This window comes from Phlebotomus argentipes, unplaced genomic scaffold, assembly GCF_947086385.1.
Source record: "Phlebotomus argentipes unplaced genomic scaffold, Phlebotomus argentipes genome assembly contig_2, whole genome shotgun sequence".
Classification (NCBI taxonomy): domain Eukaryota; kingdom Metazoa; phylum Arthropoda; class Insecta; order Diptera; family Psychodidae; genus Phlebotomus; species Phlebotomus argentipes.
In genome coordinates, this window is record NW_026776162.1 from 6,872,126 (window position 1) to 6,890,170 (window position 18,045).

Here is an 18,045-nt window from a genome sequence, read left to right on the forward strand (position 1 = left end):
AGTGGTCAGAAAAAGCTGTGACGAAAAATGGTGGCGGCGAAGCAAAAAAAAAGCTCAAGCTCATGTGTGGAATTAATTGCGTTTTTCCATAGCATTTTCCCGCACATTCATGTTTGATTATCGAGCTGAAGAGGATGTTTTGCTGATGCTGTGTTGCCTTGTGAAAGAGTTCATCAGGCTGAATTTATGCGGATTTTACTTTTACAGCTGAAATGCTGGGAAATATGAAATTGAGTTATGCAATTTGCGGTGAAAGAGCCCAACAATGTTCCAGTTTAGATGTGCGAAATGCTACTTTATTGAATAGAAATGGAATATTTTGCGCACATCAAGTGGAAAATAGTATATTCTATGAACCTTCATGGACTTCATCATGATTTACTGAATTTCACTGCATTCAAAGTTTCTCACAACAAATTTCTGATGCATCAGAATGTTAACTCCAGAATAGTAGTATGTCTAGTTGTTCATGCAAATGCTGACAGTGTTTGTCTCACGAGAAACGAACAAAGCCAGTCAATTCTTGTGCTCTTAGAAAGGTGAAAAACGACGGAAATAGCCTGAAAATTTAGGTCGAAAGGGTTGAAAGGCACTAATTGAACTCCGAAATTCAATTTTGACCATTTCGACTGTGATATTTTTAAACTCTCCTCCAATATATTATGAATGTTTATATTGACTTTCTGATAAGCTTTCTGGTGATTTAATTTATAAATACAAATTTCACGGGAAGAAATGTAAATTTTTCCCACGAAAAATCAATTAACCTGCAATGAATGCGAAAGTGGGCGAGTTTGAATTTCACTGAAAGTGCTGAGAAAGTAAAAAGTTATTTCAATGCCTAACAGAATCGATACTATAAAACAATTATTTTATAATTCCTCTCTTTATTCACAGTTTTCTGTGTGTGAAGGAAAGTTAATTGCACGAATATTTGACGCCTTTCTAGCAAGTAAATTTGCGCTTTTGTGCACTTCCGAATATTGCAAATTTAGTAGACAATTCGTCAGTGTTGCTGAGAAGCCTGATAAACGTCTAACGTCTTTGATCTACCCCAAGGAAGACTTCATTAACTTCCCTTCGCTATTGTTTGAGGGCTATAAAATGGCGCAGAGAAGAGGATTTCCTTCAGCGTGCGGGCTAAATAATACCGAACAAAAGAGGAAAACTCGGCTGTGTAAGCTTTTATCACTTTCTTCATTGAGGAATTGTAAATAATTTTTTGCTTGTTGAAGTAATTTGAAGAAGATTCGCAGTGTTTTGCGATGACAACAAAAATATGATGGCTATAAGGAAAATATATTCCAGGAATTTTCTTCTACATCTTGCTTTCATTTCTCGCTTTCATAGTGGAAAAACAAATTTAACCAGTGAGAAGAAAACTTTGGCAATAATTCTCAGGACTTTTTGCCCCAACTGACCGAGAGCGTGGAGAAGCGCGAATTTGATCGCGAAGCCAAGAAAATGTTACACATTACAATGACATAAATTGAAGAAAGTTAGCAATCAAATAATGTCATGAAATTCATGAGTAACTTTTATCACATCACTTCTCATCTTTTCACAACGAGCCACACTTTCCAGCTCGGGTGAAAATAAGACAATTTAAGTTATCTTTATTAACACCGACACACCAAAAAACAGAGGATAGGAAGTGATGATAAATTCTGATGGGACTCTCGATAGGAATCTTCAGGAGAGAAATATGTATTTATCCTCCGGAGCTTTCTTTCAACCTTTTCTCTCTGGCTTTGTGTGGCAAATAAATTTTCAGGCAAAATTTTCACGGGCAACGCGAAACCTTTTTTACCCCAAAAACCCATAAATTGCCACGATCGATGAGGAGTTTTTGATACGTGAGAGATTCCATGGGGTGAAGACAAAGAAGCTTTAAGGAAATATGTGTGCGGGAAGAGTGGCTTATCTCTAGTATAAGTTGACATTTAATTCAGGGAAATGCTGTCGTCTGCAGATGTATTTATGGATCGAAACCGCACCCGATTTTTGCACCATGACAGCGCATAGTTTTCCAATAAATCGCCATCTTCCCACTGAAAATAAAACACCCATGAATTCCACGTGCTGCGAGGCAATAAAATATGCCAAGATGAGTGAATAAAAGTGTCCGCGAACCACCCAGATTTCTGACGGCTCCACTTTGACTGGGCGAGAATATACTTTCCGCAGGGTTGGCGATCGATAATGTGTTTCTGTTGCAAAAGTGCTTTGGCGATGGTGAAATTGAATGTGAATTTTCTGCGATAGTGCACAATTTCTCTCTCCTTCTCGCTCACCTTTCTCACGGGCGCTACACTTGTGGCGATGGAGGATTTATCGGGAAAAGCTAATCCTTGCAAAACTGCTTGAAGAGCTTCTCTCTCCCTCTTCAAGGTATAGTTTATGTGAGCTCAAGTTCGACCTTAAGTATGCAGATGGTTGTCTTGGAAAATTTGTAATTAAGTTGCACGCTCAATTTTCTCAAATGCTTCACCATGTTTAATTTATGAGATCACATTTGCAAGACGGAATAAATGATGGCCAGGCTGGGTAACATCGCCAGAGGGATTGTCATTTGATGCTTTGCAGAAAGGACTGTCATGCTTTATTAATGATAATCCTACTGTGCAAAGTCTCAATCTCAATTTGCAGCGAGAAAACCCTCGCAATTGCTCTTCAATCTATTTCTCTTTCATAGAATTATTCATCTACATGTCATCACGACTTGACACGTGGCAATGAAATTTTAAATTGGATTACTATACGGTGCTGTAAGTGTATAAATTAGTGGAGAATGACACGCCCTCGTCTCTAGACCCTTTGACATAAGCCAAAGCCATGGAGGAAACTGAACGAACGACTAATGATCTTAAGCATATTGAGAGAGAGCCGCGTGAAATTGCTTCAAGAAAACCGATTTCAACGTCAACTCTCAAGATGCTCAAAAATGCAATATTGAAGCTATCAATTGTGTCAAGTGGAAGCTTCATCTCGGCACTAAGTGCATTTTCAGATAACACTGCAAAAGACCCACTTAACAATTTACACAGTTTAGTTTGATGGGAAGATTTCACCTGAACTTGATTCATTCAATTTCCCACCTCAATTGCAATTTACCATCACCGTCGCCATTCTGCCGCTGGGTGGTTTGATGAATTTTTTATCTGTCGCCCAATTTGTCCCACCCACGCCCGAAAATGTAATAAGGGCGAAAGTTTCACTCTCAATGCGGAGTCTGAGCCATTAAATCCTGACACCCCCGAAGTCACGTTGGAAAATTCCTCAGCATTTAATAATTGACTGCCGAGCATCTCTCCTCTCGCAAGGTTTTCACATGGAATTGGTGTCATTTGGACCATCCCGAAACTTATAAATTCACGCAGGCTTAAGTGTATTACAGCGACATAATGTCACCCATGAAAATTTCACCCAAAATTGCGTGTAATTTCAACCAAGTCCGCACGACAATTTCAGAGATTTTTTTTTCTCCTTGCACATTATCTCACCCTGAAATTGGCATCAATATCAATTTATCTCTCGCACTTTTGCCACACATTCTCTTTTTTTTTTGCATACAACGGAGTTTTTTCTCTCTCAGGGCGATGAGAGAAAATTATTGGGAATGAGGGTGGAAAATTGCCAGCATTAAATGGATTCTGTTGACTAAGAGTCACTGAGTTTGCAAGCTGAAATTAAACTAGTGAAAAAATTTATTCATGCGCCCTGAAATGAAATAAATTATTTCCTATTTATCATGAGTGTGTTATCAACATATTTTCTGGTGTGAATTTGGAAAATATCAGCAAGGAAATGGGTGGATATTTATCACAAGTGTACAAAAGAAGTCCATAAAATACAGTTGAAAGAGAGAATTTAACCCTCTTGCTGCAAGTGCTGCCCTCTTCAGTTGATTAATAACGAAAGAAGGATCTAAATAGAAGGAGAAGATCCCGTCAAAACTAATTCACTAGCAATTTGAGAATAAGCAACACTAAGCATTCCCCAGTTAAATCTTAAAGGTTTTTTTTCCAGTAAAATACCGCAAAATGAACATAAAAATCGATAAGTAAATATCACAGATATTGCATATTTGAGAAAGTTTGCCAAAACCACACTTGGCGCTAGCATTTCACTGCCATTCCGCTCCGAAAGAAGCCAAACACGGAGTTCTTGTCCCCGAGGCAATTCCACTGAAAGGCAATAAATCGGAAATCGATTTTTCGGCGAGCAAGTCAGAGGGAGATTAACCCCATATCTTCATCTGCCGTCGACTGCGTGAAACATGCGAGCATTTTCGCCATGCAGACATTATTTCAGTGACCTCTAACACTTCTCCAGTTCACCCATCCAAGAGACCACGCAATAATTTATCATTAAATTTCCGGGCGAGTTGACGATATCGACCTTAATTCAAAAATCGATCCGCCGACAGCCACTCAACCATATGTTGCGACAAAGACTGGCCGGCGGTGGTGAAATTTGTGGGCTTTGCAGAGTGCTTGCAAAAACTGTGTCCAGTTTTTCGGAGAGACCTACATATATGGTTTAGTTAATAAATTATTTAACAAATTCATTATAATTCAGGAAGTGTGTGTTGCGCGCTCACATGGTTTTTCGGACGTCCCGAGGAGACTCTTGGCCGCCGGCCAAGCACACTGTGAATTGTGCAAATCACTCAATTGGAAATTTGTATTGCTTGAAAATGGTGATGGCAAAATGTGCGACGAAGGGAAGTTTTTCCTGCGATTGTGACCGAGATGAACAATTTGTGACCATTAACAGTGAAAGATATCCGTGGATTTTCCACCCCTTTTCTTCTGGATTATCCAAAATGGTCGCAAATGATAAAAAATACCCATCACACTGAGGGTGAAGAGACACCAAAGGACAAAGTGAGGACGAGCAAGTGATTTTATCTATTCCATATTCTCTATTACTCAAAGGACACCCTCGAGGGGTTGAGAAAGAACACAGACACATTGCCAGACAATTGTGCGAGGATGAGTGAAGAAAACTCCAACGGAATCTCTTTTTTTCGCACAGCAGATGAAAATTTATGGTGACAAGAAGGAGGAATTAGTAAAAATTCACAAGAGAAACGCGTAGCAAAAAAAAGGCACGAGGAAATGTCTTTCTTTGTTTCTTGTTTTATATCCAAAATCGCTCAACATCTTCAATTACCATTTGTGAGTTCACCCATAAAGACATTTCGTCGTATTGTTTGAGAAAGTCTCGTTTTCACCCTACTTCTATACTCTCTCTCTCTCTCTCAATAATTTCTCCTTTAACTATAATTGCTAAAATGGGAAGTTGTTCGCTCTTTTCCTTCATCCTCTCGAGTTTCGATGTATCATTTATCTTTTTCGCCTCGTGAGAAGTGACTTTTCTTGCTCCGTGTCTCCTTTTTCACAGACATCAGTCAACTTTTTATTTTGTTTTTTAACTCTATTGCCTATATTTTACTTGTCTCGGGCAAAACACAGTGTGAAGTCTGAAGAAAGTTTGCGTTAATCAAAAGAACTGCAGCACTTTTGGAGCTCCAATATGAATCCAAATGCTCAAAAATCTTCAGAATATTTTTTTTGTTGATAAATGGAGTGAGCAAAAGTCCTCTTCTCTTCATCATCTTTCTTTTCTCTCTGTTAAGCACACATAAAATCCATTTCGAGTCAATAGGAAATGTATAAAAGCGCCAAACTTCCGTTTCATCATCTCCCATTTCACGGAGATTGCCGTCACAATGGCAGGAAAAGGTCAGTGATGGAGGAAGAGAAACAACCCATCCGAAGGAGGCATAGCATTTGAAGGAGGGACTGTAGCCAAAGTTTCGTCCTTTCCTGCGAAATTTCCTCAAATTGATTTTTCAAATAAGTGTACAAGACAGATAATGGATGGGATTCTCTAAATTTCCAATGAGTCCTCGGCGGATTCGTGACTCGAAGAGAGCAAGAAGAGGGCGGAAGAGGAAAGTGGAAAAAAGGAATTGCTTTGCAGTTGTGCAACAGCGAGCGGAGGAAAAATTCAAGAATCGTCCATCACTGGGATTTGCTCCACTTTGGCGAATTAAAATTACAATAATTAAGCGAAGTCCTCTGTCTGGGTCAATCTCATTTTCTGCCCACCCCTTTTTTCGCCTCGCGCCGGTCGAAGAAAGCTACTCAATGTGCGCGATTCTGGCGTGTCTTGCGCCCATAAACTCATTCTCGATGCGGAAGCTTTTTCGTGCAAATAAAGTTAATATGATTTTTTTGCCTCTTTTTCTCTCCCAGTTCACATTTCTGCACTCAATTGTTAGCGCTCACACGCCTTGGATGGATTTTTCTCCTCTTTCCCGCTCTTTTTTCTTTCTACACCACACAAAACTGTGAGCAAAACCCAAAGAGCTTTGACGAAAACTCTCTGCTTATGAGCAATATTAACTTCTTGCTCACTCCAAATGGCTTCCATTGTAATTTCTCCACTCGCGCGCTTTGGGATCGCCAGTGGGGAGAAAAGGTGCTTTTGCCTTTGATATATGCGTGAAGGGAGAAAGTTCACCTCTTTTGTCCTCATGACCACTTCTCTGTGCGCCACATTCTTCCTGGACGTTGACAAGTTCTGTGCGAAAATGGCCATGATTTATGCTCTGGTGCAATATTCCATCATTTTTGCAGAGAATTTCTCTCTTCTCCTCCGGGTGCCATTCGCATTTGGCATAATTTTTCGCATCGTTATTCCCTTTGGCCGGCATAAAGTGGAACACACACAGAAAGCAAAGAGTTCTTCTCGTGTTGCGTCAATTCACTTCGTGGTAGATGAGATAATTTATATCACTGGACAGAATCTTGAGAGCCTCCATTGCTGTCAGCTTCCGGTTTGTACAATCAAGAGCAGAAATTCGTCCGGAAAGAAAGACAAGATAGATTGCCGAGGATCAAGACACACATTTAAGGGGAAAATAGTTGTGAAATGAGTAACTTTTCTCCTTGATTTTATTCCTCACACTTTATCATCTCATGATCAATTTTCGTAGACATTTGGATTCTGTTTAATGGATATTTTTAGTCTGAATTTCACTGCCAGATATAAGAAAGAGAATAGCAATTACATCAGTTCTGAGGAAGTCTATCAAAATTTATCACATTGTGAATTTATTGTCTCATTTGCCAGACTCTGTGTCGCTTTCGCAGTGACTTTAACGAGCATTCAAATCAAAATTCAAAACTATTGCGATGTCAAAGAGTTTTAGATAATTATATGCAGAATGTCATCTTTCTGGGTATTTCCATGGTAATTTCGTCCCTTCGCTAGTTTCTGGGTCTCGTGCGCGACTTTCTGCCGCGCTCACACTTTTCTTGTGCCTTCTCGCCGCACCACCGAAAAAAGAAACAAGAGTAAAGACTTCTGCTGATGGCGCAAAGTGAGAGGAAGAAGCGAATATGGGGAGTAATGCAAATGCAGGGAGAGTCACTTGGGCACGAAGTGTAACACACGCGATGAACGAAAATAGAAAATAAATATCAGAAGGGGCAGAATGCACACAACAAAGTGCAACAGTGACATTCTCTCCATGAAAATTATTATGCGATGCACTCTATTTTTGATGCAACCTTATAAATATTCCTCATGCTGGGCTTTTGCGCCTCCTTTTTTACTCTCTCTCCACCAAATCCCTAGTCGCTGTGCATCTTGCAGCTCTCCCGGAAATTGTTTCAGCTCCACTTGGAGTATGATTTTATAGTTGAGCGAATTTGTCAGAACGCAGTTCAGGAACTGCGATCGATGAGTTTCGACAGTCAGCAAGAAAGGGATTTACTTTATTGGCGAGGTAAGAAAGTGGACCGATAATTGTGGATGGCCATTTGCCTGGGACGGAAAAGGGATCCAGCGATAAGTAATGAAATGGCAAAGGAAAAAAGGTACCAATTGCGAAGAGGATGCGGAGAGAGAGATAAGGATAATATTCAGATAGATTTGAGTGGATTGAATATCGAATTATCAGCATATTCTTATGGATTATCGTCTTATTTCTTCGATTTTGTACACAGAATAAATCATTTTCTTCACACAGGATTTGAAAAATCACTGAATTTAGAGCACTTTAACTTGCTTTCCCAACAAGGTTTCAGCTTTCATACGAATAAAGATCTAACATATTATAATCTCGATGAAATTATGCAAATGGGATGCTTGAAACATAATGAAATGGCGATGAGGGAATACCTAGAACACTTTCAACCCTTGATGCTCTAGTAATTATTCAAATTAAAAATTGCCATTTTTATCCGACAGCATCTCTCATTTATTTAGAACCAGAAAAGAAAAAAGCAAGAACTTTAATTAAGAATGTGTCTCGTTAGCAGTTGAGGAGTGACAATTGCCAGCACAAGAGTTTACAAGAACAATTAGAATTGCCGGAAAGGAGGCAAAAGTTGAGGCATATCTTGTAATTATACGGTAATTTCTTGTAAATTCCACTGCGCGAAGAGACAAAGTGTATTGGAAAGCCTTCCGGTTTCAAAAATACTCTCCTCTCGAGTTGATCGAATTAAAATTTATTGCTTTCGGTGAGTGATTTTCTTGTATCTCTCGGCAATAATGAAGGTATGGAAAATCAATGGAGGGAAAAGGCGTAAGAAAGTGTGGGAAAAAAAAGTTTCAAGGTGACTCTTAGCACCCAAGATAGAAGCCTCAGTATATATATTTCATCCCTTCAATGCTTCGGAGAAGAGATATCTCTTTTGCCACACATTCGGGAGCCCCCAAAAAAGAAAAGTGGCGTAGAAGAAAGAGCGGCGTTATCGGAAAAACATGTGTTCTCTCACATAATTTTTATGATGAGAAAACTCGCACAAGAAAATTCTTATGTCGCCCAAGCAAGGGCGTCAGCGTCTGAGGGACTTAATTAACTTTCAGCTTTTGGGCGAGCGCGCGTAATAGAAAAATTTGTGAGTTATAAAAAAGAATGGCTCTCCGTTTTGGGTTTATCTTGACTTTTGGATGATGGAGACTGATTGCCTGGCGGGCTGGTCAGTATTTTCATTGAGCAAACACACACACAAATTCGTGACAGACACGCATTTTGGAGGGTGGCTTTTATCGGATCTAATTAAGTCCACTCTCTCTTTTACCCAGCAATTCACCATCCGACAATTGCCTTTTCACCTGCCAATAATTCAATACACTCACAGCATTGGATTTTAATTGAAATTACATCGATTGGTGAAATTCAATTTGTGAAAAATGTTTTGGAAAATTGCTATAAAACTTGACAGAGATTCAAATACATTTTTTTTGTCTCTCTGATTCTTTGTCATCTCCAACTTACAATTCTCAGTCAAGTTTCGACGATAAATAAATAAGAAGACGCTGTTTTTCACAATTCCTCGAACAGTATGAAATTCCCTTTGAATTCAAGACATTCTCTGCAGTTTCACGTTAAAATCGATTCCTGGATATTGAATTGTGTGGGCGAATGTAAAATTTATGAAAAAAAACGAAGAGGATCTTATGTAAAAATGATACTTAGATGCAAATTGAATTTCATGCCATCGAACACCCAACAATTTCACCCTATTTCCCAATCGAGGCATCCTTTTGGGACCTGAAGATGGTGTGGAAGGTTTGATGAATTTCGCTCTGAATTCTAATGATATTTTTCCCCGTTAAAGTCGTGCTTTCACTATGAAAAATGTGCACAACTTTTGTGAGATATTATATTGAAATTGAATCATTTGTATAATAAATTTTTAACTGTCTTCAGAAGACATAAAATGCAAATTGAAAGGCGTGTGAAATTATCAATTGGCGTACGATATAAAATCGCAATTAAAATAATGAGAGCTCTTTTCACCATTCGGCCAAGTGCGCGGTTCAATATTTCACCCCATTAAGCGATTAGGGCTGTGCCAAAAGGGTGGGAAACATTCCACACACACACCACTTCCCGTGGAAGACAGAATGAATGCGGAGGAAATTTTTAAATTTCCCTTCCTGCAAATATATTATTTGCGAAAGCGGGCCATAAAGAACGCGTCACGCGGAGAAAGGGTAAGAATTACAGCTTTTCGTGTTCTGCTCAAGTGGCTCTTACTTAAAAATACTCAAGAAAATACTATAATATTTCCCTCCCCCTTCCAACATGTGCAAGAAATGGGAGGGAAAAAAAGTTCTTTGCCAAATTAAACACGGCGCTTGTTTTAATTTTTCCACCAGCATTCTGCACTTGATCCGGGGCGAGAGAGTGTTCAGGGCGAAGCAGCCCAGGAGAAGGAAGTTGGAAAAGAGTGACTTTTCACTTCTCTCCACCCTGCAATTCAAAATTAATGGTCTATGGCGCTTTTATTGCTGTCGCCGTCGCCGACACGGTTACCAATCTCTTCCTCCGCCCAATATCAGCTCTATAAATACGCCACACTTCTTTTTATACTCCTGCATGGGCCATTATGTGTAGAGAAAGCCACCAAAAAGAATGATTTTGTGCCCAATAAAAGAGTGGAGGTTTTATTTGGACATCAGAAACAACCCCCGCATTTAATAAAACATCCAGAGAAGCTTTCCACTCTTTGACCATGTTGAAAACACAATTCATGACGAGAGAAGAGATGGCTTTAAATGTAAATTTGGAAGCGTGTTGAGTTAAATTTCAGCCAATTTATAGAACCAATATTGCCAATTCAGAAACAATTGCCTAAATTCTTCTCCCATTTTTTGCATAGAAAAACTTTTCTAAACACAGTCTCAGAGCATTACTCTGCAATTTCACCCACAAAGCCACGGATTATTATTATTTCTCCTCTATGGAGAATTCTCGACATTTTTCAACAACATTTTGTCCAAGTTTTGTCTGGCGAGAGAGCTTAAGTGCCAGCAATGTGAGCTTAAGGGTGGTTTCGTTGGGGTGTGTGTGTGTTGTGAAAGCTCTGAATGAGATTCCCAGCAAACGCCCAAAGTGATGTTTCAGACTCCGTGGAAACACTTTGTCCATCTCCACCCTCAAGAACGCCTCCGATTTTTTTTCTGCCCCACAAGAAGTTCGCCACACAGGAAAAAGACTCTTCGCACAAGCTCTGTGCTTGGCACGTTAAATTAACGTGTCCTCCTTAATGTGTTGATGTGGGTCAAGAGGTTATCATAATAACTAAAGTGTAATTTAGAGAAATGTGTGCTTGTAAATTTTCCCTCTTGCGTTTTCTGCACCCTTCGAGCGCGCCATCAAAGAAAATTATCTCATCAATTGCCTTCATTCAGTGCCTTCATTGGCTAACCTTGAGCCCAGGATATTTCGATCTTATTCAGTGTTTTTTTTTTCTTTGCCCTCCTCTTTTGTCGGCAAGGAGATTCTTCTCTAAGAGGATCTCGCGCGCTGGAGGTGAAATATAGGATGTGAGAGAAATCATAAAATTGACGACATGGCAGAAAAAAAGGAACTTTAATCGCTGGGCGCTTCTCACAATCCTTTTCCATATCCTTCCGACATCCCCACACTATTCATCCCTCCTTTTTGCATTTCGTTCACATTGAAGAAGGATATCGCAATATAGCCTCAATACAGCCTATTATAAGAAATGCCTCACACTGTGAATATGAATTTTTCCTCACTTGATTTGAATCTCTTCGCCCACCTCCGCTCTTCCTGTGGCTTTATGGGAGATTTCTGATCAATAAAAAAGCGTCCCTCCCACATCTCAACTGGATTACATGTATAAAAAGTCTAATACGAGTGTGTTTCGAGGGAAATTTCCATTTCGTCAACGCTGATGGATTCAATATTTGGCTTTGGTGGGGAAAATATTATAAACTTTAATGAGTGACAAGGACGAAAATGTCCTAAAATTAGTTACATTTTTTCTTCAAATACACATTCAAAGCATTTCTATCAATTTAGTGACTATTGAAAGGCTTAGAATGCTTGAAAAAAACTCAAAAATGTTCACTTTATCAAATAATATCAGTAGGAAAATACGATTGAAACAGAGGGAATGGCATGAATACTAATGCAAATAATGACTTCTCAGTGAATTGCTAGACATAACGATGTGGTTGAGTGAGAGATAAACCCTCGAGGGTGATTGTTGAATTAACAGAAAACCACAAAATTAAATTAGTTCGCCGTGCTCTAGAATAATACATCATCATCATGGGCATTTCTGTTTCTCTAAATAAACTCACATTTCTTGATTGATGACTATTCAATATCCCGTCTTAATTACACTGCCATGAGAAACACAAACTTTTGCTTCATTGTTTGAGAACTCAGGGTGTGACATTTGGGGCCATTTTGGGCTCCTTTTGTGGTTACAATAATAATCAATATTATTTCCCAATTTATAACTTTAATAACATCTCCATTGATTTTTGCAACAACACTTCTCACAATGATTACTTTATTCTTCCCTCAAAAGATCAAGATATCAAATAAAGAGACGCATTTAATGATTGCTACTCTTTCTCACCTCTTTCAGTGAATTCTTTTGCACTTTAGCCGTGACGCAAGTGGTGAAGTTTGCCAAAGTTTTGCATAAAATCTACATTTCAAAGAACATTTAAGCACTGCTGTTTCTTCTTTGGGATGCATTTCATGAGTTATGCAATGGGAACTGTGCGCTTGAACAGTTTTGAAACTGCGGAAAAACTAAGAGGGATTTTTATGATTTCTCAAGCTTTTCAGCCATTTGACAATGCCTTCGCCATCCGGTTTTGCATAAGCACGTTTCACCGTGACTGTGAAATTTATATTCTAAGACAGAGCATATTTTTCTTTTATCAAACCATATATTCTCGGGGTGACACACACAAAAACACATACAAACATATACAAACCAACCCCGAAAACAGCCTTAATTATGTATTCATTAAGCCCATCAAGATTGTGAGAGACTTTCAATGCTCCCCAGAAGGTTGTGTGATAAAGCTTCGCGTATCTTTTCCTTCACCATTTTCAATGAAAATACACACACCATTCATTTTCCACACCGTGAAACACCAATCGGGGCCTTTTCAGCACAGTGAAAGGACTGTTTTCTTTTTGAGTTTTCGTTTGAAAAGTTGAAATTTACATTTTATCCAACAGCGAGGAGAAGTCTTAGAAAGAGTTTTGCAGAGGCGCAGTTTTTGTGTGAAAAATAGCGAGAATTTTGCATTCAACTAAAATTCGATTATCCTTTCCATTTCCTTGTTCTTCCTAGATCTCTCTCACTCTCTCTCTCTCTCTTTGGCGAATGTACAAATGCAGGAATGAATGATTCACGGCAACGAGAAATCCCCTCGGGAAGTCCATTGGACTTTTACATGCATAGCTTTTGGTGTGTCATCAAAGGCGGATTGTTGTATTGCAGCGATTGTAGCTATTTAAGCTGTGAGATTTATGCAAAGTGTCAACATTGTGACACAGAACTACAGCATGTGCCAGGAATTTGCATGGGAAATGAGGAAGTAATATTAGGACATTTTCAAAGAGACACAAACACCACCAATGATAACTTTTACACGTTTGTAAATCTGTGCCAATTTGATGGGATGAAAGTCTCGCTATTAATCTAGACTAGAAGTGTGGTTTTAATGGATTTGGAGCTTCCTCAAAAAGCAACATTGCAGTCGCCAAAGAGAGAGAATTCTTCACTCTTCGTGGAATGGATTCTGAAGAGAAGCTCTTCCGAGGCCATCATGATAACATCTGTCTCCCTTGGAGAGATGCACACACACATTCCCTGAACAATGGACGCCTCATCATTCAGGGAGGAGTGAATATGACCAGCTGAAATTGTCGTACAGTTTTCACGTAATGATAAATTGTCAAATATTCCCCGGAGAGAGGAAGAAGGTGTCATCCATGATAAATCCACGCCATTCAAGGGGATTAAGCATCCACGCAGACATGGTGATAGTTGTGAACCCACGAAAGGCAGTCTTGAAAAGGGAGATTAATGATAACCGTGTCAGAATCAAGCAGTTACAACATGCGATTTGACAAAAAAACTACCAAATGTCTTTGATTTTTCCTTCAATTCACTGCAAAACAGTTGAAATTCTCTAAATTACGCACCTTCAAATATACTCAATCTTTCCTGTGAATTGATCAAGGAATCCAATCAGATGCATTTTCAATTAAAATTTCGTGTAGAAAACTTTTTGCTCAATATCTGGAGAAATTTTTCGCTAAATTCGCTTCAAGAATTCCACAGCAAAAATTATTTTCAATTATCGTAATTAGTTATCTTGAGCCTTTGGCTTTTAGACAACTTCTCTCCCATAGAATAATCCGCAATGATTTCTATCTCTCTTTCTTCATACGTTTTTCGATTTTGCCCATTTTGCCCCAAATCCGTCGCTTATCGTGTGGAATTCTTTGGGGGGCCAAAAGAGATTGCTTAAGCGCGTGGGATTGTCACTTTTTGGCACGGTCAGGGGAAAATCATTTGTCTCGTGCAGAGTCAGGAAGTAATCCAAGAGATTTCGTCCTCATTGACATTCAGAACATTGATTTTTTTGCGATAAGAAATCACGCCAGAATTCGATTTCTCTCCGTCAAACTCTTGATGGATTTTTATGTTTGACAAAGAAAAGAAGACTTTAGAGAAGTTTTATATTTTAATCAATTAGATATTTTCTCATCAAAAGCCTTTCTCTACATCCCAATAAGCAATTTCCATGTCTCGATTTATTGACGAAGACATTCTGCGCAGTAGAAAATCTGCCTTTCTTGTTCTTCCAATTCAAATCACACGGGATTTCCATTTATGTCTAAATTTCTCCGCATCGAGATCAAATTATACTTTTCATCCGACGAACCTTTTCTGCCTTGCGGGCGACATGAAACATCAAACATAAAATTGGCATTTTGAGAAATGATTCTTTCTCTCTCTCTGCTGATCTTAAAAATTAATATTTTTCCCCATATGAATGAATGCTGAACATGAGTGAATCGCAGAGCAATTGCACTTGACTGGAAGTTTGGAAGCTGCAAAACTTGCCGTCTGGAAGAAGGAAAGATAAGGTGCAGTGCTCGTGAATCCTATGAATTATATGGATATGACGAAGGAAGATTAAGAAATTGCCTGTCAAAGTGAGCTTGACGCAAATCTGCAAATCAAGCAAATGGCCAATGGATTAATATTGATTATATTTAGGATTGACGAGTGAGCATTTTGACTGGTGAAATCTGTCTGGATTGCAAAATGTGGTTTAATGAAAATTTATTGAATGCCGAACAGCGCACAAATGACGAGTGATTTGTCTGCAAAAACTCTGTTGGTATTCCAGCGTGTCTCCAAATATGTAAAATTGATTAATGGCAAAAGTGCGAACATTCGCGTGTATAAAGGGGTTAATTGGGTCGAGCAGAAGCGCTCTGAGCTCGTAAACAGGAAGAATTTGTGGGCAGAATTGCGTGGATGTATCGATTTTCAATCATCATCCATTTGGGCGATGAGGAGAATGTGTCCAAATCGTAATCCATCCGCTTATTTCCACATTTCATTTCATTTGCCTCCGTGAGCGCGCATCACACAGATTGAATGGGTGAAGGAAATTGAGATGGAAACCCATCAATATGATATTGCGAAATGGAGAAAAATTCCACGCGCGCGAGATGGAAATAAAAGGGGATTCAACAAGGGTTGCAGATTGACTCTGCGAATGGAATTTTTACAGAGAATTCATCAATTTCTTCACTCTTTCATCTCTCTTCCAGGTGAACGATTGATACAGTATGCTAGTGAGAATTTAGTTACGGAAATTCTGATTCATCCTCAATACAATACATTGATTCAATGTATGAGAAATCTGTTGAGCAGCTTCACTCGTCACAGACACATCATTCACGCTGGCTACACGTTTTCTGGCAATGGATCTTGGATTTTGCAGGTGAGTGCTGAACATGAAGTGAATTGAACCCATAATTGCCCTTCAAGGATTGATTTATTCATTTTTCTTTGCCCAAACAAGACCAAAATTGCCTATTTTCTTGCCAATTTCCAGCCTAATTGTTTATCAAAATGGAAGAACTTGTCTTCTAACTCGTCTTATAGACTTGCACAAAAAGTGGTTTTCACCTGTTTTACACCAAACCAGACTGGAGGAAAAGTGTTTGAAAGCGGATTTACATGCAGATAACCATTTACACCAGCACGAAATTTACATATTTCGTGTCTGAATATTGCTCTTTGCCAAGGGAATCTCTAATTGGCACAGTTTTTTTCCTTTTTACTCCCTTTTTTCCACGGCAATTCTTTTACATCTCTTTCTGCACAGAGTAAGAATTTCCCCACAGACTCTCTTTGGGCAATCTAAAAGCTGTCCTAATTACTAAGGATCCGCTAAAAGGATTACTTAACAGTCACTCTTTCACTCAACTCAGAATGTTTTTTTTTTATATTACAAGGGATTATGATTGAATTTACTCTGATCCTTCACACAATATTTGCACTCAAGCGAATATAAATACGAGGAATTGACGCAGAAATGATGTTGTATTTACAATTTTGTAAAATCACTATCAATACTGTGATACATGTTATGCATTAATCAAACTGTGAAATTAGTGCAAACAGTTCCGTTTTAATTGCATCACTGACAACAAAATATAATTAAAAAGGCGCACTTAATAAGCGACAAGACCGCACTAAATGCAGAATGATGAAATTTCGCAGGAAATTAATTTTGCCTCCTATTTTTGTAATATCGCCATGGTAAAAGCTTTTCGCCATGGTGAGCTTTCACCTGGTTTTGCTCGCTCGCAAAATGCCACACAACTATCTGTGGGTTGTGAGGAGACTTTCTGTGCCATGGCAGGCGCGCGTATCCTTCAGAATATAATTAATAATTAATAACTTGCAACAAATTCCATTACACGTGCACAAGTTTACTTCTCGAGCGCAAATACATTTTGTGATTTATGGCTCACGTTATTATTTGCCACAAGAAGAGTGCTTTTGGCTTTTTTATCAACTATAGCTTCACGAAGCGCAACCTTCGCACTCTGCCTTTCCTTTTCTTTTGATGCATCATTGACGAGGAAACTTGGCTATGTAGAAATGGGAGGGGAAAAAAGGAAAAAAAAGCACCGGCAATTGAGATAAAAATTTCACAGAGAAAATTCCGCATCGTCTTGAAAAATGGATGAAATTCACGCGCTTCTGCAATTCATAATTGATAACATCAGCCGTAATCATTTTTAGTCTCACCCATTCTTCTGCTGTGGGGAGTGAAAAAACCCGCACTATCTTGAGCGTTGGAACGTGTGAAAAAGCAACTCACTGCTTCGCCTCCTTTTCAGGACGGAACGTTCTCCGTGTCGGATTTCTCTGAAGCCTTCCAGGAGCACGAAGTGCAGCGCGTCCTACGCGCATATCCAGACACCATCACCATGGACATTCACTGTGCTGCTGCTGGTCTCTGGACATCCTTGCCGGAGAAGTCATACGCAAAGTTGTGCAAGATTCGCATAAATCCTGTGGATGTCCTCAATTCTGGAAGTGAAAAGATTAATGCATTTATCGGTAAGACAGAGACTAACAGTGTTGTGGGATCAAGAGAGTGGAAAAACTCTCAAGTTTTCCCGTTAAAATACTGGAAGATGTCTTGAGACAGTGAAATGCGCGATGAAGAACTTGACAAACAAATAATCTTACACACATTCTCATGATTCCATTAGATCTTCTCTTCCACTTTCCCGCATCTCTCAGATGCTCATATGAATTTCAAATTAGCCCAAACTTTTGCTTGAAAATGGAAACTTTTCGCAACACACTGAGTCTCTTCTCTCCTCAAGACTTTCATCTCACATGGAAAAAATGGGGAGGAAGAAATTCACATCTAAGCCGATTTTGCAAAAGTGCAGAGAAAAAGTGTGCAATTTGTCCATTCACTAATTGGCTACCTTCCAAACAGACTACTTGGCGCCCATGGTGAGCCCGGCGGGTCTTCATGAGCTGCTGGAGACGTCAGATGTCGTCGGAAACATCCGCTTCAGTCATCCAACTCTGTATGTCTTCCCCGGGGGACAAGGCGATGCGGCTCTCTTCGGCATCAACGGATTCAACATGTTGGGTGAGTTTCTTCACCGCCAAT

The 18,045-nt window shown here is 39.2% G+C and overlaps 1 protein-coding gene across 1 annotated transcript in view; it reads left to right on the forward strand.

The window, feature by feature from the left end:
* The window catches only part of LOC132264799 (microtubule-associated protein futsch), a 46,757-nt gene that overhangs the window by 16,390 nt on the left and 12,322 nt on the right, over window positions 1-18,045 (forward strand). The window contains exons 3-5 of the mRNA XM_059765121.1: window positions 15,668-15,840; window positions 17,252-17,474; window positions 17,866-18,024. Of these exons, the coding sequence (XP_059621104.1) occupies window positions 15,668-15,840; window positions 17,252-17,474; window positions 17,866-18,024 (555 nt within the window). The remainder of the gene's footprint in view (window positions 1-15,667; window positions 15,841-17,251; window positions 17,475-17,865; window positions 18,025-18,045) is intronic.